The sequence below is a fragment of the Mobula birostris genome, chromosome 6 (assembly GCF_030028105.1).
Source record: "Mobula birostris isolate sMobBir1 chromosome 6, sMobBir1.hap1, whole genome shotgun sequence".
Lineage (NCBI taxonomy): Eukaryota > Metazoa > Chordata > Chondrichthyes > Myliobatiformes > Myliobatidae > Mobula > Mobula birostris.
This window is the reverse complement of record NC_092375.1, coordinates 114,348,321-114,369,875: the sequence shown is the minus strand read 5'-3', so window position 1 is coordinate 114,369,875 and position 21,555 is coordinate 114,348,321. Positions and strand designations below refer to the sequence as shown.

General features: G+C 44.2%; 1 protein-coding gene across 1 annotated transcript in view; it reads right to left on the bottom strand.

The window, feature by feature from the left end:
- LOC140199277 (ubiquitin carboxyl-terminal hydrolase 37-like) overlaps positions 1-21,555 on the bottom strand; it is a 95,103-nt gene that overhangs the window by 48,286 nt on the left and 25,262 nt on the right. Inside the window, 8 exon segments of the mRNA XM_072261064.1 lie at positions 289-412; positions 3,633-3,764; positions 8,453-8,614; positions 14,777-14,855; positions 15,589-15,686; positions 17,007-17,084; positions 19,146-19,321; positions 20,463-20,563. Of these exon segments, the coding sequence (XP_072117165.1) occupies positions 289-412; positions 3,633-3,764; positions 8,453-8,614; positions 14,777-14,855; positions 15,589-15,686; positions 17,007-17,084; positions 19,146-19,321; positions 20,463-20,563 (950 nt within the window).

Sequence of the window (21,555 nt, the reverse complement as noted above, 5' to 3'; positions counted from 1 at the left end):
CACTTCCGCTGGCAGCTCATTCCACAGGGTGGAGATCCCCCCCACCTCTGCCCCCCCCGCCCCCAGGTTCCTCTTAAACATTTCACTTTCAATCTTAAACACTGACCTTTAGTTCTCATCAGATCCAACCTCAGTGGAAACAAAGAGTTTGTCCCAGCTTTGGTCTTTGTTCTAATTCCTCTTTGCCCCACATCCTACACAAGGGGCTTTATCAATGACAGAAAGCAGACCATCCCATCGCAGCAGTCACCAGCCCAGCCCCTCAGTCCTGACAGCTGTGATCCTTACGTTCTGCACATATCCTGAGAACCTCTCTGCAGTGGCTGATATGGCGCTCTTCACCTTCTTCAGCAACTCCTTCTTTACCTCCAGGCTACAGTTATCCTTCTTCACCATGAGCTGGACAAACCGCCTGCCAAAGATCAAACACACAAAGGTCAGAGGCAACACTAAGCTGCAAGAAGCAGCTACACACCCACTCTCCCACAGAACAGACAGCATGAAAATATTGCTTCCCAAAGTTCAAAGTAAATTTATCAACGCTGACATACAATCACTGGCCACTTTAAATATTAAGTACCTCCTGTACCTAATAAAGTGGCCACTGAGTGCACGTTCATGGCTTTCTGCTGCTGTCCATTTTGAGGTGCGATGTGTTGTGTGTTCAGAAGTTCCTCGATACACCACAGTTGTAACATGTGGTTATCTGAGTTACTGTTACCTTCCTGTCAGTTTGAACCAGTATGGCCATTCTCCTCCAACCTCTGTCATTAGCAAGGAATGTGACCACAGAATGTCACTTGATCTTTTTTTTTAAAAAGGTTTTTTGCATCATTGTCTGTGAACTCTAGAAGCTGTTGTGCATGAAAATCCCAGAAGATTAGCACTTTCTGAGATAATCAAACCAACCACAATCTGGCACTAACAATCATTTCTGGGTCAAAGCCACATAGATCACACCTCTTCCCCATTCTGATGTTTGGTCTGAATAACTGATCCTTTTGATCACGTCTGCATGCTTTTATGCACAGAGTTGCTGCCACGATGGGCTGATTAGATATTTGCATTAACAAGGTGTACAGCTGTACCCAAAAAGATGGCCAGTGAGTGCATAAAACCATATACCACCTTGAGATTTTTTTTTGTAAACCTCTGGAAGAAAATTCAATTAGATTAGATTCAAGTTTATTGTCATTGTGCCAAGTACAAATACAAAGCCAATGAAATGCAGCTAGCATCTATCCAGAAATGCAAAGAATAGTGTTATTTACAAAATAACTGCGAATAAAAAGTAAGTGTTACAGCATACAAATATAAAAGTACCGAAACAGTACAATATGGGTGCAATACTGCTTAGCGCTGTGATGTGAGGTTCAGCAGGGTCACAGCCTCAGGGAAGAAGCTCTTCCTGTGCCTGCTGGTGCGGGAGCGGAGGCTTCTGTAGCGCCCACCGGATGGGAGGAGAGTAAAAAGTCCATGGTTAGGGTGAGATGCATACTTGATAATGCTTTTCGCCCTGCCCAGGCAGTGTTTATGGTAGATGTTCTCAATGGTGGGCAATTGGGTGCCGATAATCTGCTGGGCAGTTTTCACCACACGCTGGAGTGCTTTGCAGTCTGATACGGGACAACTGCCACACCACACTGAGATGCAGTTGGTGAGTATGCTCTCAGTGGCACAGCAGTAAAAGTCCGCCAGTATCCTGGGACAGAGGTTAGCTTTAAGAAATACAAAGTAAAGAAATACAATAGAACTAATGAAAAACCATACACAAAGATATGCTAACAAAGAAAAATTGTACAAATTAAAAATAAATAATACTGAGAACGAGTTGTAGAGTCCTTGAAAGTGCATCTGTAGGTTGTGGAATCAGTTCAGAGTTGCGGTGAGTGAAGTTTTCCACGCTAGTTCAGAAGCCTGATGGTTGTAGGATAATAATTATCCCTGGGGACTTGATGGTGTGGGACCCAAGGCTCCTGTACTTCCTTCCAGATGGCAGGAGGGGGAGGGGGAGGGGGAGGGGGAGGGGGAGGGGGAGGGGGAGGGGGAGGGGGGAGGGGGAGGGGGAGGGGGAGGGGGAGGGGGAGGGGGAGGGGGAGGGGGAGGGGGAGGGGGAGGGGGAGAGGGAGAGGGAGAGGGAGAGGGAGAGGGAGAGGGAGAGGGAGAGGGAGAGGGAGAGGGAGAGGGAGAGGGAGAGGGAGAGGGAGAGGGAGAGGGAGAGGGAGAGGGAGAGGGAGAGGGAGAGGGAGAGGGAGAGGGAGAGGGAGAGGGAGAGGGAGAGGGAGAGGGAGAGGGAGAGGGAGAGAATGGCCTGGATAGTGGGGGTACTTGATGGATGCTGCTTTCATGCAGCAGGTCAGCACTACATATTGTGCCGAAGGGCCTGTGCTGTATTGTTCCGTGTTCCAACCCACACTCCACTGAGACGCAAGCAAGAAAAGGCCTTGCGCTACCCCATACACGCCCCAACCCCACCCAATACTGACTGGCAGAAATGTTGTATTCACAATCCCAGTGACCTGTGTTTCTTGACAGCATGTGCATGGGCTATATTAGTGTGCATAATATAAAAGTGAAATTAACACTTCTACAGAAAGTGTTGGTAACTTCACAAAACTGCAAATTCACATCACAACATAGAACACAGACGCTTTGGCCCACTATGATGTGCTGGCCTTTTAACCTACTCTAAAACCAATCTAACCCCCCCCCTCCCCACATAACCCTCTATTTTTCTTTCACTCAAGTGCCAATCCAAGAGTCTCTTGTATCTAATGCATCTGCCTCTACCACTACCCCGGACAGTGAATTCCACACCTACCACTATGTGTACAGAACCTACCTCTGACACACTCCCTATAGGTTCCTCCAATCACCTTAAAATTGTGCCCTCTTGTATTAGCCATTTCCACCCTGGGAAAAAGTCTCTGGCTGTCCACTCGATCTATGATTCTGATCTTCTTACACATCTCTATCAACTCACCTCTCATCCTCCTTTGCTGCAAAGAGAAAAGCCCTAACTTACTCATAACTTATGCTCTCTAACCCAGACAGCATCCTGGTAAATCTCCTCTGCACCCTCTGTAAAGCTTCCACATCCTTCCTGTAATGAGGCAACCGGAACTGGACACAAACCAGGCTTTTATAAAGCTGCATTATTACCTCACAGCTCTTGATCTGAAAACCCCGACTAATAAAGGCCAATATCAATCACCTTCTTAACTATCCTATCAATTTGTGTGGCAACTTTGAGGGAATCTAAGGATGTGGACCCCAAGGTCCCTCTGCTCTTCCACACTAAGAATCCTGCTATTACCCTGTACTCTGACTTCAAGTTGTATCTGTAGATTCTTTGATTCTTTCCCAGATGATCTGATTACACTGATCCATATGGCTTAAGCTGTGCATTCTGGAGGAGGTAGAGTATCTGAATAAATCTCTTCTGCACCCTCTCTGAAGCTTCCACATCCTTCTTATAATGAGGTGACCAGAAATGAACACACTACTCCAAGTGTGGTCTAATCAGAGTTTCTCTAATGCAGACAACATCCTCCACAACATCTATAAAACTTACACATCCTCATTCTTTCTATAAGGAGGTGAGCGGAGGTGGACAGTTCAGAAATACTTACTTCAGTAGAGTATTCGCTGGGATCTTCCTCCAGGGGATTCCCTGCTTCAAAAGGTCCATTGAGAGAGACTGAAGAGAAAACAGGGACTGCAGGATGGCATTCATATAACAGGTATTGCCAAGGTTTGAAAACCTGCCGACCAAAGCAGACAAATGCCATTAGACAGAGTAGAGACACAACATCCCAATCAGGAAGCCAAGTATGGCACTATGTCTCTTGAACCTGTTTGATCAGCTATCAAGATAATTTTGCAGTCACTTGCTCATCAAGTGGCTAGACAAAGCTCAAATGCCATCTACAAATTTGCTGCTGATACAACCATTGTTGGCAGAATCTCAGATGGAGATGAGAGGGCGTACAGGAGTGAGATATACTAACTAGCCGAGTGGTGTCACAGCAACAACTTTGCAATCAACGTCAGTAAGACCAAAGAGCAGATTGTGGACTTCAGGAAGGGTAAGACAAGGGAACACACACCAATCCTCAGAGAGGGATCAAACAGAATGAGCAATTTCAGGTTCCTGGGTGTCAAGATCTCTGAGGATCTAACCTGGTCCTAACATACTGATGCAGCTAAAAAGACAAGACAGTGGCTATATTTCGTTAGGAGTCTGTGGAGATTTGGTCTGCACCTAAAAAACACTCAAACTTCTATACATATTCCTTGGAGAGTATTCTGACAGGCTGCATCACTGACTGGTCTGGGGGAGGGCTACTCACAGGATCTAAAGAAGAACGTTGTAAAATTAGTCAGCTAAATCATAGCTACTAGCCTCCACAGTATCCAAGACATCTTCAAGGAGCAGTGCCTCAGAAAAATGGTGTCCTTTATTAAGGACCCCCATCATCCAGGACATGTCCCTTTCCTGATCGTTACCATCAGGAAGGAGGTACAGAGGCCTGAAGGCACACACTCAGCTATTCAGGAATAGCTCCTTCCGCTCTGCCACCCAATTTCTAAATGGACCTTGAACCCATAAGCAGTACTTCACTTTTTAAAAAAAATTCTGTTTTTGCACTGTTTCTAATTTAACATGTATATATACACATACACACACACTTACTGTAATTCTATATTTTCTATATCATGTATTGCACTGTACTGCTGCCGCTAAGTTAACAAATTTCATGACATATGCCAGTGATATTAAACCTGACTCTGATCAAGTAACTGCTTTAAAATATTGAAAGACAACTCCCTCCCACAGTCACCTTTTATTTACTTTATTTAGAGACACAGCACAGTAACAGGCCTTTTGGCCCAACGAGCCAGCACCACCCAAATATACTCATGTGACCAATTAACTGACCCACCCATACCTCTTTGAAATGTGGTGTCACATGTGAATAGGGTCAGAAAGCAAGCTTTCGCTATGTTGGCCTTTATAAGTCAATATATTGAGTACAGGAGTTGGGATATTATGTTGAAGTTGTACAAGACATTACTGAGGCCTAATTTGGAGTATTGCATGCTGTTTTGGTCACCTACCTACAGGAAAGATGTGAACTAGGTTGAAAGAGTACAGATAAAATTCACAAGGATGTTGAAGGGTTTCAAGGACCTGAGTTACAAAGAAAGATCGAATAAGATAGGACTGTATTCCTAAGGAGGTAGGAGATTGAGAGGCAGTTTTGATAGAGGTATATAAAATTATGTGGGGTATAGATAGGGTAAATAAAAGCAGACTTTTTCCGAGGTTGGGAGGGACTACAATCAGAGGTCATGGGTTAAGGGTGAAAGATGAAAAAGTTTAAGGGGAAACGTCTTCATTCAGAGTGCTGTGAGTGTGGAATGAGCTGCCACTACAAGTGGTGCATACGAGCTCGATTTTAATGTTTAAGAGAGGTATGGATAGGTACATGGATGGGGTACGGAAGGCTATGGCCCCGGGCCCAGGTCATTGGGAGTATGCAGTTTAAGTGGTTTCAGCATGGACTAGACGGGTCGAATGGCATGTTTCTGTGCTGTACTTCTCTGTGACTCTATGTGGAAGAAAACTGGAGCAGCGAGGAAACCCACACAGTTTCAGTGAGAACAGACCAACTCCTTACAGACAGCATCAGGGATTGAATCCGGGTTGCTGGTGCAGTTATCGTTTGTCATCAATATCACCTATGTAGCAGACTGAATGATGCCAAGATTCGGGGTGCAGTGAGGACGGCTATCAAAACTTACTGTGGGATCTGGACCAAGTGGAAAAATGGTACATGGAATTTAATGCAGACAAGTGCAAGCTGTTGTACTTAAGTAGGACTAACCAGGGTAGGTCTTACACGGTGAGCGGTACGGCCTGTTTCTGTGCCAGTGTTCTATGACTCTGTGCTACTGGACCACCGTAAACTTTGTTGTTTGATGTTCCCCAGATGATGCAGCAAGAATTCTGAGTTAAAAGCTGTCAAGGAAAGGTCTAGTTACTGTACCACACCAAACTGCAGCCGTCTTTACCACTTTCTCTGGCAGTTCGCTTCACATACGCATCACACTGTGGAAAAAGCAGCCTCTCAGTTCCCTTTTATTTATTTTTCTTGCAAAGTGGACATTTTTCTTCATTATCCCCTCTTTCCCAAAAGATTGCTCAACTTAATCGTAGGTGGATAAAATCAGAAAGGGGAACAAAACAAGTAACAAAAACCAAATCAATTACAAGTGAGTGTTAGAAGGTTGTAAGGGAAGATAAAGCTATTAAACAGGAAGTACTGAGCAGCACTTGGGCTGAGCAATCACTGCAGTGACACATAGAACAGTAAACCACAGAAACAGGCCCTTCAGCCCACAATTTGGAGTACATTGAGCAGTTCTGGACCCTTATCCAAGAAAGGCTGAGCTGGTGTTCGAGAAGGTTCACAAGAATGATCCCAGGAATTAAAGGGTTAGAATATGAGGAGCATTTGATGGCTCTGGCCTGTACTCCCAAGTTTAGAAGAATGCAGGATGATGTAACTGAAACCTACAAAATATTGAAAGGCCTGGATATGGTGGAAGTGCAGTGGATGTTTTCTATAGAGGGGGAATCCAGCACGAGAGAGCACAGCCTCAGAAGAGAGGGATATCCATTTAGAATACAGATGAGAAGAAATTTCTTTAGCTAGAGGGTGGTGTATCTGTGGAATATATTGCCAAAGACAGCAGTGGAAACCAAGTCGTTGAGTATATTTAAAGTGGTGATTAATAGGTTTTTGATTAGGAAGGGCATCAATGGTTACAGGGAGAAGGCAGGAGGATGGAATTGAGAGGGAAAGATAAATCAGCTGTGATCGAATGGCAGAGCAGGTTCGAAGGGCTGAAAGGCCTGATTCTGCTCCTATATCTTATGGTCTAATGCAAGCTTTCAATCTGACAGCTGCAGTAGGCTTGTTCACCACTAGAGAGAGTGTTGTTGTCTGCATCTCCAGTGACAGGATAATAAACCAGCCACAATGGAATGGCAGAGCAAACTCAATGGCCCAATTCTGCTCCCATGTCTTATGACCCATGGTAAACATTGAGAGGTACGCCGCTCTCACAAAACACCAGTGAGAGCAAGGTGCTAAGCAGGTCAAATCACAGGAGGAGTTCACTGTTGAACACAGATAGGAACATAAGAAACCAAAGTACCAATAGGTATTGGGTACTGGTGGAAAGATTTCTGTGGATAAGCCTGGACTGGTATTTTATAGTCTGAAATGTGTTAAACTAATTAAACAAATGCCCAGCAAGATTCAATCCAGTACCATTGATGGAATTTCCCAGAACCTTCCTTCCAGACTCTCATGAATCGATGGAGCGAGGGGGTCAGGACAGCATAGCAGTTACTGTTTTGCTTTACAGTGCCAGCCACCACTGACTGAAGTTCAATTCCTGCCTTTGCCTGTAAGGACCTCGTACATTCTCCCTGTGACCTCATAGGTTTCCCCCAGCTGCTCCAGTTTGCTCACACATTCCAAAGACATACGGGTTAGGGCTAGTAAGTTGCGCACATGCTAAGTTGGTGCCAGAAGCATGGCAACACTTGCGGGCAACCCCCAGCACATTCTTGGATTGTGCTGGTTGTTGATGCAAACGACACATTTTACTGTAAGTTTCAAAGTACATGTGATAAATAAAACTAATCTTCTAAATCTTCTTCTTCATATTCTTCATTCACTCAACTGGATTGGAGAGTTTCAGTTAAAAGACAGCAGCGTGGGTTCAATTCCCACTGCGGTCAGTAAGGCGTTTGTACCCTCTCCTGGTGACCATTTGGGATTCCGCTGAGAGATCTGTCTTTCTCCCCCCCATGTTGCAAAGACGTTCGGGGTAGGGTTAGTAAGCTGTGGAAATGCTATGTTTGCATTGGAAGTGTGGTGACACTTGCAGGATACCCACCACATCTTTGCCGATTTGACACAAATGACACATTTCACTGTAGGGTTTGATTATCTATGTAACAAATAAAAACTTCGTCATGGAAGGTCCAAGCCCAGCTGCGAAAGGAGGATTGGGCATGGGGCTAGCAACATCATCCTGTAAAATCCCAGAGACCATAAGATATAGGAAAAGAGGTACAGAATGTCAACAGAAACTCCAAAGACCTGATCTCTGGGAGAGGAAGGATCTTCAAAATGGGCTACACCGCGGGACAACTTGAAAGACTGGCCCAGGACAGAGGGCTTTTGGAGAGCTGCTGTTGGCAGCCCATGCCTCAGTAGGGGTGATGGACTTAAGAAGCGACAAATAAAGCTAATCTCTCTGAAAAGACTGGGTCCATTAGCAGAATGGCTGGTTCAGAGCTCCAGTCAAACAAGACACCAGAGGTGGGCCTGGTTCGTGCAGTTGACCAGGAGCCTGCCTCATTCCTTACCCTTGAAGCTGCTGTGGGAGCTGGGTTGGATGGGGCACCCGTGGCTTATTCCATCCCATGTAATCTTGATTTGGACGCAGTTTCTTCACCGACTGGGGTATGGGCTGAGGTAAAAATCCCAGGTTTCTTTTTGCCGAGGGAAATTGACCCGAGAGGCCAGACCTGTCAGAAGCAAGCAAATTAAATAAGTCAACCCAACAATGTTTATCCTCTGTTACTGACCCCTCTTCTTTTATTACCTTTGTACTTAATAGTTTAAAGTTCACAGTACTGTGCAAAAGACTTAGGCACTCTAGATTTTTTATCTGGTTTCAGACAGCATGCCATGTACAGAGCCCTGATCTCAACATAATCAACACTGTCTGGGATTACCTGAAGCAAGCAAGACAGCCAAAGTTCTGCAGAGGAACTGTGGCAAGTTCTCTAAGACGCTTGGAACAGCCTACCAGCCGATTTTTTAAAAATAAAACTGCATGACAGTGTAATTAAGAAAATTGATACCGTTTTAAAGGCAAACGGTGGTCATAACAAATATTAGCAACACACATCAAAGTTGCTGGTGAACGCAGCAGGCCAGGCAGCATCTCTAGGAAGAGGTACAGTCGATGTTTCAGGCCGAGACCCTTCGTCAGGACTAACTGAAGGAAGAGTGAGTAAGAGATTTGAAAGTGGGAGGGGGAGGGGGAGATCCAAAATGATAGGAGAAGACAGGAGGGGGAGGGATGGAGCCAAGAGCTGGACAGGTGATTGGCAAAAGGGATACGAGAGGATCATGGGACAGGAGGTCCAGGGAGAAAGACAAGGCAGTGGGGAACCCAGAGGATGGGCAAGGGGTATAGTCAGAGGGACAGAGAGAGAAAAAGGAGAGTGAGAGAAAGAATATGTGTATAAAAATAAATAACGAATGGGGTATGAGGGGGAGGTGGGGCATTAGCGGAAGTTAGAGAAGTCAGTGTTCATGGCATCAGGTTGGAGGCTACCCAGACGGAATATAAGGTGTTGTTCCTCCAACCTGAGTGTGGCTTCATCTTTACAGTAGAGGAGGCCGTGGATAGACATGTCAGAATGGGAATGGGATGTGGAATTAAAGTGTTGTTTGTCTGCATAACAAATATTGATTTCATTTAGTTTTTTTTCTACTGTTCTTTATAGCAATGTTTTAGATACTCTCATTTCATTATTTTGAAAACATCTTCACCTTACGGAATGTTTCTTTTACATGTGCCTAATACCTTTGCACAGTACTGTATGTCACCATAAACTACCTTGAAACACATTTTTGCATGATTTACAGAAAAATAAACAAATACAATAGAATTTATGAAACACCATATATAGCAAAAACTGACAAACCAGTGTGCAAAAGATGATAAACCATGTAAAAAAAATAATAATAATAAAAAATAAATACTGAGAACATGAGCTGCAGAGTTGACGAAAGTGAGTCTGTAGGTTGCGGAAACAGCTCAGGGTTGTGGTGAGTGAAATTATCCACGCTGGTGGTTATAGTATAATAACTGTTCCTAAAACTGGTTTTGTGGGACCCAAAGCTCCTATATCTCCTACCCACTGGTAGGGGCAAGAGAGCAAGGCCTCTCTCATCTTTATTTTGGAGAACAGCTTCAGAAAGGTCCCTGGCCTTCCCTCGTCTCTTTGTGCCCTCAACAAATATTGCTCATCCACCACTTGCTTGCTGACTAACACTGGCTTTTCATTTGACAATACCCGGACTATAAAAAATTCATTCTAAACAAGCTTTTATAACCTAAAACATGTGCCTAGAGGCAGAGGGGTTAGGCTATATAGGGACAGGAGATATACATCCCAAAGAGGAAGAAATATTCTAAAGGAAAGATGACACAACCATGGCTAACAAGAGAACTCAAAAGGCAGCATAAAAGCTTAAGAGAGGGCATATAATAGAACAAAAATATGTGAGAAGTTAGAGGATTGGGAAGCTTTTACAACCCAACAGAAGGCAACTAAAGTCATTAAGAAGGTGAGGATGGAATATGGAAGTAATAGCTAATAATATTAAAGAGGATAGCAAAAGTTTCTTCAGATACAAGTGCAAAAGAGGAGAGAGTGGATATCAGACCCCTGGAAAATGATGCTGGGGAGGTAATAACAGGGGACAACAAAATGGCGGATGAACTGAATAAGCATTTTGCATCAGTCTTCACTGTGGAAGACACCAGCAGTACGGTGGAAGTTCCAGGTGTCGGGGGCATGAAGTGGGTGAAGTTACCATTACTTGAGAAAAGGTTGAAACTAAAAGGTCTGAAGGTAGATAAGTCACCTGGACCAGATGGTGTACACCCCAGAGATCTGAAAGAGATGGCTGAAGAGATTGTGGACACATTAGTAATGATCTTTCTAGAATCACTAGATTCTGGAATGGGTCTGGAAGACTTTAAAATTGCAAATGGCACTCCAACCTTCAAGAAGGGAAAGAGACAGAAGAATGAAACTATAGGCCGGTTAGTCTGACCTCAGTGGCTGGGACGATGTTGCAGTCGAATATTAAGGATGAGGTCTCAGGGTACTTGAAGGCACATGATAAAGTAGGCCATAGTCAGCATGGTTTCCTCAAGAGAAAATCTTGCCTGATGAATCTGTTGGAATTCTTTGGAGTAGTAACAAGCAGGATAGACAAAGGAGAATCAGTTGATGTTGTGTACTTGGATTTTCAGAAGGCCTTTGACACGGTGCCACACGAGGCTGCTTAACAAGCTACGAACCCATGGTATTACAGGAAAGATTCCAGTGTGGATAAAGCAGTGGTAAAAATGTATTCAATAGATTAATTCCTGGGGTTGGCCTGGATTTACCACTGGTTACTAGAGGAAGCAAGGGAAGATGTTGCTGGCCACAGGAGTATTGCCAGAGAACGAGAAGGTGACAAATGTTGTCCCATTCTTCAAGAAAGGTAACAGAACAGTCCTGGGGATTATAGACCAGTTAATCTTACGACAGTAGTGGGCAAACTATTCGAGACAATTCTTTGGGACATGATTTACAAGCATTTGGAGAAATATTGTGTTATAAGGCAGAGCCAGCGTGGCCTTGTGAGGGATATGTCATGCCTCACAAGTTCAATTGAGTTGCCTGAGGGATTGACAAAACAAATTGATGAAGCTAGAGCAGCGGATGTGGTATTTATGGATTTCAGTGAGGCTCCCTATGGTAGGTTCATCCAGAAAGTCAGAAGAACGAAACCAAAGGAAACTTGGCTGTGTGGATTTGGAATTGACTCCTCAGAAAGCACAGGGTGGTAGCAGATGGAGTGTATTCTGCCTAGATTTGGTGACTAGTGGTGTTCCACAGGGATCTGTTCTGGGATCCCTGCTCTTTGTGATTTTTTTATAAATAACTTGGATGAAGAAATGGAAGGGTACGTCAGTAAGTTTGCAGATGACAGAAAGTTGATGGTGCTGTGGATAGTTTAAAAGGTTACAACAGGACATTGATAGGATGAGCAGTGACAGGTTGAGTGGAGAAGTGGCAGATGGAGGTCAACCCGGAAAAGTATGAAGTGATTCATTTTTATTTTTAAGATTAAACTTGAAGGCGGAGTACAAAGTTAATGGCAGGATTCTCAGATGTTTGGAGGGACAGAAGGGTGCTGGGGTCCATCAATCGCTTGAAGTAGCCGTGCAAGTTGATAGGGTGGTTAAGAAGACGATGGTGTGCTGGCCTTCATTAGTCAAAGGACTGAGTTTAAGAACTGTGGAGAAGTAATGTTGCAGTTCTATAAAACTCTGGTTAGATCACACTTGGAAGTATTAACCAGTTCTACAGAGGGTACAGAGGATATTTACCAGGATGCTTCCTGGAATAGACAGCATGTCTCATGAGGATAGGGTGAGTGAGCTTGGTCTTTTCCATTTGGAGCGAAGGTGCTGACTTGAAAGAGGTATACAAGAGGCACAGACAGTGGCCAGCCAAAACCTTTATCCCAGGCAACTATGGACAATACTAGAGGACATCCGTTTAGGGTGAGTGGAGGAAGGTTCATGGGAGATGTCAGAGGTAGCTGTTTGTAAACATACAGTGGTGAGTGCCTGGAATGCAGTGTTGTATGGTGGTAGAGGGTGAAAAAAAATAGGGACACTTAAAGTGCTCGTTGACAGCCACATACATTGATGTAAGAAAAATGGAGGGTTATGGGCTATTCAGGAGGGAAGATGGTAAAGTAGGTTAGGGGAAAGGGGGAGGGGAAAGGGGGAGGGGAAAGGGGGAGGGGAAAGGGGGAGGGGAAAGGGGGAGGGGAAAGGGGGAGGGGAAAGGGGGAGGGGAAAGGGGGAGGGGAAAGGGGGAGGGGAAAGGGGGAGGGGAAAGGGGGAGGGGAAAGGGGGAGGGGAAAGGGGGAGGGGAAAGGGGGAGGGGAAAGGGGGAGGGAAAGGGGGAGGGAAAGGGGGAGGGAAAGGGGGAGGGAAAGGGGGAGGAAAGGGGGAGGGGGAGGGAAAGGGGGAGGGAAAGGGGGAGGGGGAGGGAAAGGGGGAGGGGGAGGGAAAGGGGGAGGGGGAGGGAAGGGGTGAGGGAGGGAAGGGGTGAGGGAGGGAAGGGGTGAGGGAGGGAAGGGGTGAGGGAGGGAAGGGGTGAGGGAGGGAAGGGGTGAGGGAGGGAAGGGGTGAGGGAGAGGGGAAGGGGAGGGGGAGGGGAGGGAAGGGGTAATGGGGAGGGGAGGGATGGGGAGAGGGGGGGAGGGAGGGGGGAGGGATGGGGAGAGAGGCAGGAGGGATACGGAGAGATGGGGAGAGATGGGGAGAGGGATGGGGTGAGAGGGGGGAGGGGGAAGGGATGGGGAGAGAGGGGGGAGGGATGGGGAGAGAGGGAAGGGTAGATCGGCACAAAATTGAGGTGAGGGGTTGAAGGACCATACTGTGCTGTCTGACAGGGAAAGAAGATGGAGATTAAGAGTGGAAAGGGCACAGCAGTTAGCGTAATGTTATTACAGTGCCAATGACCCAGGTTCAATTCCCACTGCTATTTGCATGAATTTTGTCTGTTCTCCTTGTGACTGTGTGGGTTTCCTCCAGGTGCTCCAGTTTCCGTCCACGTTCCAAAGATGTACAAGTTAGTTAGTTTATTGGTCACACGGATGTAATTGGATGTCGCAGGCTTGTTGGGCCGGAAGAGCCTGTTACAGTGTTGCATCTCTAAATAAGAAAGTAAAGTGCCTCCAGATGGGTTGATATCTCCTTTTGCGGCCTAGTGCCAAAATCTGCTTGATAATAGAGCCTGTAAAACATTCTCATTGGAGTTTGAGAAGATTTGGTATGTCATCAAAGACTCTGGCAAAGAGCTTTCTTGTCCTCTGCCATCAGACTTCTGAACAGTCCACCAAGGACACTACCTCATTATTTTAATCTTTTTGCACTTTTTAAATAAATATTCTTATTGTAATTTAGAGTATTTTGTAAGTATCGCCAGAAAACAACAAATTTCTCGACACGTCAGTAATAATTAACCGGATTCTGATAATAGTTCCTGTAAACTACCCTCAACTACCACCTTAAAGAGACAATTTGTTGTTAATTGCTGATTAATAACCAACACTGATTACTGTTAATTCACCCGTTTTCCCTGGTTGTATCATCAATGTCAGCTTTCATATCCAGAGTCACTGAGCAATGGTTTGGGCCTTTTCGGCCCCACTTGTCTAAGCCGGCCAAAACTCCCATCCAAGCAAGTCCCACTTACCTACATTTGGCCTATTATCCCTCTAAACTCTTCCTATCCACATATCTTTTAAACATTGTTACTGTACCCACCTGAACCACTTCCTCAGGCAGCTCCTTCCATATACTGACACCCCGTGTGAAAAGGTTGCTCTTCAGGTTCCTATTAAATCTCTCCCCTTTTTAAACCTGTTACCTGTAAACCTTAGTTCCCCAGCCCCGGAAAAAAGACTGCACCTCACCTGACCTCAACCTCTCATGACTTTTATTCAATCTCATAGGTGATAGGACTCAATCCAGTACCATAGTTACCACGTTGCTGTACCAGAACAGTACAAGTACCAACAGGAAAACGTGCAGTAATGTAATCATACAGTTTAGCCCTCACACGCCCTCTGTAGAGGATTTCAGACAAGACTACAAGATATAGGAGCAGAATTGTTGTTCGTCTCATCTAGTCTGCTCAACAGGTGTGTACAGGTTTATTCAGTGCCAGCAGTTTCAGATAAAACATGCTTCACATCCAACAGACTTGATGTATGATTTCACCCAAGGCTACAAAATGCCTCAGCAAATAGAGTTAACAAAGCAAAACAAATACAGATGGGTCTAAGTGACAGAAGCCCCCAGCATGGCTCACCTGTCCAAGAACGAGTTCCCTGCGGAATAATCCTTAGAAGAGGCTCGACTTCCATAGAAGGACTGGAGTGGCATCACACCTGCAAGAGGAAGAAAGAAAGATGCTGAAGTGCAGAGTTTGAGTCTGCTGGACTGCACCAACCCATCTGGAGGCATTTTACTTTCTTATTTAGAGATACAGCAACGTAACAGGCTCTTCTGGCCCAACAAGCCTGCGATACCCAATTCCACCCGTGTGACCAATAAACTAACTAACTTGTACATCTTTAGAACGTGGAAGGAAACTGGAGCACCCGGAGGAAACCCACACAGTCACAGTGAGAACAGACACACTACTCGCAGATAGCAGTGGGAACTGAACCTGGGTCCACTGTAATAACATTACACTAATTGCTGTGCCCTTTTCCACTCTTATCTCCACCTTCTCCGTTCCCTGTCAGGCAGCATCTATGGAGTGTAATAAACAGTCGACATTGCTGGCTAAAACAGGACTGGAAAGCAAGGGGGAAGAAGCCACAATACAATGAAGGGTCTCAGCCCAAAATGTTGTCTGATTATTCCCCTCCATAGATGCTGCCTGATCTGCTGAGTTCCTCCGGCATTTTGTGTGCGTTGCTCCGCATTTCTAGTATCTGCAGAATCTCTTGTGTTTATACAGTTTTTGAGCTAGCAGAACACCAAGAGCAAAATCAATTTTCTACACTTCAAATCTGAGGAATCCTGTTCGCTCTGAGCCTTAGAAATAGTGGAACAGGGGAATGAAGATGCCATGGACCAACCTCATGAGTTGGTTCAGATAAAGAAAATACCCACCAGAACTCCTGTTCTCTTCAACCTGCTTCAGGCTCAGCTGCTTTTCACGGCAACTGCTCAAGAATTTCCGACCAGAGTCTCCACTTGCCTTATTGTTGCTGTAACAAATTTTGATTAATAAAAAGATCAGTTTATATCCACATTAGCCCTAGTGATCACTGAAAACAGATACAGCTGTCGAAGTTACAGTAATCTGCAAACGTACAGGCGCAATGAAAAACTTACTTATAACATGTGCACAAGATCAATGGGACTAGGTAGAATAACAATTCAGCATGGATTTGAAGGACCGAAGGGCCTGTTTTCCACTGAAACCTATATTATATTGAAAGGCCTAGATTCAGTGGACGTGCAGAGGATGTCTCTTATAGTGGCGGAGTCTAGGACCAGAGGGAACAGTCTCAGAGTAGAAGGAAGTTCCTTCAGAACAGAGATGAGAAGGAATTTCTTTAAACAGAGGGTGGTGAATCTGTGGAATTCATTGCCACAGACAGCTGTGAAGGTCAAGTCATTGGGTATATTTAAAAACAGAGGTTGATACATTCTTGATTAGTAACGGTGTCAAAGCTTACGGGGAGGAGTAGAAAGGGGTTGAGAGGGATAAGTCAGCCAAGGTGGAATGGCAGAGCAGACTCTTTAGGTCAAATGGCCTGATTCTGCTCCAATGTCTTAGGGTCTCATGGAAACCTGTCCCTGTCCTGTGATCTTTGAAATAGAGTTGATTTACAATTTAGCTCTAGATATATCCATACTCACGTCATTCTACAGATGCGCAGTAGAGAGCATCTTAATAAGCTGTATCACCGCTTGGTATGGAAACTATTGCAGTGGACAGGAAGACTCTACAACAAGTAATCAAAACTGCCCAACGCATCACTGGCACCAACCTATCTGTCATCAAGGACATATATAAAAAAAAGGTGCCAGAAAAAGGGCAGTGATATCATGAAGGATCCCACACACCCTGCTAATGGTCTGTTTGTCCCAATCCCATCAGGAAGGAGGCTACTTAGCATCTACACCAGGACCACCAGACTCAAAAGTAGATACTTTCCCCAAGCAGCAATGCTGATCAACACCTCCACACACCAACTCCACCACTAATTCATTATTTCCTGTCAGTCACATTATGTAGAGCCTAGCATCACTTTATGGACATACAATCAATGTATACAAGGTATCTTACGTATTTAAATTTATTGTGTATTCATTATTATTATTTTGTTATGTATTATTAACAATTATTTTGTTCTCCTTATGTAGAGGAAATAACATCAAATAATTTTGAATCTTAATCATAATTTATACTGTTACCACCCAATGTAAAACAATATAATGCACCTTTCTCTGACCTGGGCCATTTCATTCCTATGCTAAGATACAGCCTCAACCGCTTCAGAGTTCCTGCAGGTACTGACCTGGAAGCATCATTCTCTTTGGGATAATCTTCAGTCAGCTCCAAGTCTGGGGAAAGCAGCCTCTTTCTTTTTTCACTCCTTTAATAACAATATTGACAGGATTATTATATCAAATTCGCTAAAAATTATGGTGCAAAACATTTGGAGAGGAATCAGAAAGAAAATAGAAAGACACCAATAAACTCAGTGGCTTCACTACCAGAAGCACTCCTGAACATCCTGCCCCTCTGGTACAAGGAATAAAGAATATAGAACCGTACACCACAGGATCATGCCCTTCAGTACACAATATTGTGCCAAACCAACTGAATGAGTAATCAAGTGGCTAACTAATCTCTTCCACTAATACAATGTCCATACATTTCCATTTTCCTTGCATTCATATGCCTATCGAAACATCTCTTAAAAGTCTCTAGTGTACTTGCCTCAACCACCAAAACAGGCAGTGCATTACAGGCACCCACCATTGTCAGTGTAAAAAAACTTGCCCCTTACATCTCCTTTGAGATCAACCCCTCACCTTAAATGGATGCCTTCTGCATGAATATTTTTTTCCAACCCTTTGGAAAAATATTGTCTGTCTACTCTATCGATGTCTCTCATAATCTTATAAATCTCTATCAGAACTCCCGTCAGCCTCCACCCCTTCAGAGAAAACAACCAACATTTGTTTACAGTACATGCCCCCTAAAACAGAGGAGGTTCATGACTTTGGGAATTAAAGGATTAACTTCTGAGGAGCGTTTGATGGTTCTGGACCTGTACTCACTGGAGTTTTTTTTTAAAAAAGGAAGGATCTCATTGAAAACTATCCAATATTGAAAAGCCTAGAAAAGCTGGATGTGGTGAGAGTGTTTCCTATAGTGGGGGAGTCTAGGACCAAGAGGCATAGCTCTGAATAGGAGGATGTTCCTTCAGAACATAGACGAGGAGGAATTTCATTAGCCGGAGTGGTGAGTCTGTAGATTTCATTGCCACAGACAGCTGTGGAGGTCAAGTCACTGGATATACTTACAGTGGAGATTGATAGGCTCTTGATTAATAAGAGCATCAAAGGTATTGGGAGAAGGCAGGAGAATGGGATTGAGAGGTATAAGTAGTCAGCCATGATGGAATGGGGGAGCAGACTTGCTAGGCTGAATGGTCGAATTCTACTCTTATGTCTTAAGATCTTATCTGGAGAGGAATCAGAAATAAAAAAAGAAACACACCAACAAAATGAGTGGCTTCTGAGGGATAAAACCCAGCTTATGTAATATTATTTAGTCTACTTTATGGGGCTCCGGTAACGTCCTCAGTAGCATTACGGTGAAACTTTCCCACACTATCTGAGAGAGAGTGCCGAGAATTGCATACAGGAAGTTCCTAGTGTGCATTAGTTTTGGTTCTAGAAGCTGTTCCAAAAGGCAACTTTTACACTTCAGGTTTCACATAAGTCATACGTTATTTATTTTGATGACAGTAGCTTCCAATCCAATTCAATGCACGAACACCTGAATTAACATGAAAAATTCATTGATTAAATAATAAAACGTACAGATTTAAGTTCATATAACATAGGAGCAGAATCAGGCCAAGGTCAGCATGGTTTCCTTAAGGGGAAAACTAGCCTGACAAATCAGTTGGAATTTTTGAGGAAATAATATCAAGGTGGATGCTGTTTACTTGGACTTTCAGGAGGCCTTTGACAAGGTGCCACATGAGGTTGCTTAACAAGACGAGAGCCGGTGATATTACAGGAAAGACATAGCATGGATAGATGATTGGATGACTGGCAGGACGCAATGAGTGAGAATAAAGGGGGACTGTTCTGGTTGGCTGGCAGAAGTGGTGTTCCGCAGGAGTGAATGCTTCCTTTGGATGATGGAATTGATGGCTTTGTGGAGAAGTTTGCGGAGAATACAAAACTAGGTGAAGGGGCAGGTAGTATTGAGGAAGCAGGAAGTGTGCAGAAAGACTCCATGGTCGCTTAGTGGTTAGCACGATGCTATTACAGCTCAGGCATCATGTACAAGAAAGTTTTAAAATTTACATTTCTCCAGGTGTTCCAATTTCCTCCCACAGTTCAAAGACAATTTAACCATCGTTAAACTGTATATAGACAAAGCACAGTGGAAATAAACGTGTACAGCCTCCTACCTGTTCTCTGACTTGACTGCTCGGGATATAGCATGAGAGGTTGAAGTAAATGCTGGCCCCAGCCGGCTGCCTGGCGTGCCGCTCGCCTGCAGAGCTTTAGGCCCATGCTGAAGATTTGATCGGCCTGGACTGCTCACGGTTTTCCGGTTTGGAGTCTCATCTCGCCTCCCTGGCGTCTGCAAGAAACATTTATATCAAGGATCAACTTTGTTCGCCATATATGTTTACATGTATTCGGAATTTGCTGTGGTGTGTTGGTCAGGGTGCAACATGCAATAAAAACATTCACAATTATAAAGAATAAAGAGTTTATATAAAAATAACGTTACAGGTATAGAATAAAAACGTGCATAAATACATGAATACCAACGTGTATTTACAATGTAAACAGCATTATAAAAAGTGGTTAAAGAGTTTACAGTGCAGTGCAGTGATGGGTGTAATAAAGGAGGGTAGGGGAAGGGAAGGGGGCTAACTAGAATGGTTGATCAGATCAACTGCGTGGGAGAAGGAGCCTTTAAGATGATGTGAAGTTTTTGTTTTAATAATCCTTCCAGAAGGGAACTTTTGGAAAAGACAGTTTGCTGGGTGTGAAGTGTCTACAATGACTTTTCCTGCCCGATTCTTTGTCCCAGACACTGCAGTGATGGCAGACTGCAGCCAATGACCTCTTCTGCTGATGCATACTTTCAACATTAATTTTACTTTGAATTTGATATTCACAAGTTTTCAACACTTCAGAACAGAATCTCAACAAAGCAACTACTGCCCTGGTTGGAGGTTATAAAAGAGCCCCATAGACTCCTCTACAGCCTCAATGAGGCCACTCTCAAGTTGGAGGAGCAACAGCACATTTTCCATTTAGGCATCCTCTAACCTGATTGCATGAACATCAATTTCACCCCCTCCCTCTTTCTTCTATTTCCCACTCTGGCCTCCGACCCCCTCTTACCTCTTCCCCTTGGTGCTCCTCCTCCTTCCATTTCCCCCTTGGTCCACTCTCCTCTCCTATCAGATTCCTTCTTCTTCAGCTCTTTACCTTTTCTACCTATCATCTCCTAGCTTCTTACTTAACCCCCTCTCCCACCCTGGCTTCACCTATCACCTAGTTTGTACTCCTTCCCCTATCCCCACCTTCTTTATTCTGCCTTTTTTGCCCCTTCCTTTCCAATCCTTGAAGGGACTCGGCCCAGAATGTCAATTGTTTATTCCCTTCCACAGATGCTGACTGACCTGCTGAATTCCTCCAGCATTTTGTGTACGTTGCCCTTAAAAGTCCCATTATTTCACAATGCAAACTAGGCAATAGTTACCCACCTGATTCTCTATATTTGAGAGCTGACGGTGAGATTCTTTTGAGACAAGTCTGTTTCCTAACATTCCTCCAAAGTTGCTGGATCCTTGACGAGTCTTCATCCCTGAAAAGTTTATATAATATACAGTATGTGAGATAGAACTCAAACAAGCTGGCCACTGAATGGAATGACCCAGATCCAGGTTAGACAGCAAGGTGCAAGTCACATAGTCCTTGTGTTTGCAATGGGAAAAAAAATCTTCGCTCAATCCCCATCTAGATAGATTGTAAGTGCATCTACCTGTCCAAGATGTCGCCACACATTCTGAGACCAACATAGCACACAAGCAATAACTCTATCTTTGCTCTCTTTTTGTTTATATTTCTTCTGATAATTTATGGTATACTTAGGATTTATAGTACATTTTACCTACTGCACTGTACTGCTGCCATAAAACAAACTTCACAACATAATGTTGATAATAAACTTGATTCTGATTAACAACAAAACAACAGCAGCAAAACAAGATGGTTTCCTTTCTCCCACCTACCCACCCGCAGACACAGAGAGCCCTCCAACCCCAACTCCCAGAGCTAACAAGGATTTAAAAAACCTCCATGAACTGTGCTGATATTTTATCTTTGAAGAGTTTCAGAGGTCTTCAAGCTTCTGGGTGTCAACATCTTGTAGGACATGGGCTCAACACATTGATACAACTAAGAATAAGGTAGCAGCTATCCTTCATTTGGAGCTCGAGGAGATTTGGTATGTTACCAAATACTCCAGTAACTTTCTACAGTTAAAGCTTCTTACTGGCAGTGACTGGTATGGAGGCTCAAATGCATGAGGACGCAGAGGGTTGTAAACTCAACCAGATCCTTCACGGCAATAGCCTCCCACATCGTCAAGAGACAGGCTCACGAGGCAGCGGCATCCATCATTAAGGACAATCACTACGTGGGACATGGCCTCTTCAAGTTACTACCATTAGGGAAGAGGTACCAGAGCCTAAAAACTCACACTCAACAATTTAGGAATAACAGCTTCTCTACTAGATTTCTGAACAGTCTATGATCCCAAAGAACACTACCTCCCTATTCCCTTTTTTTGCACTA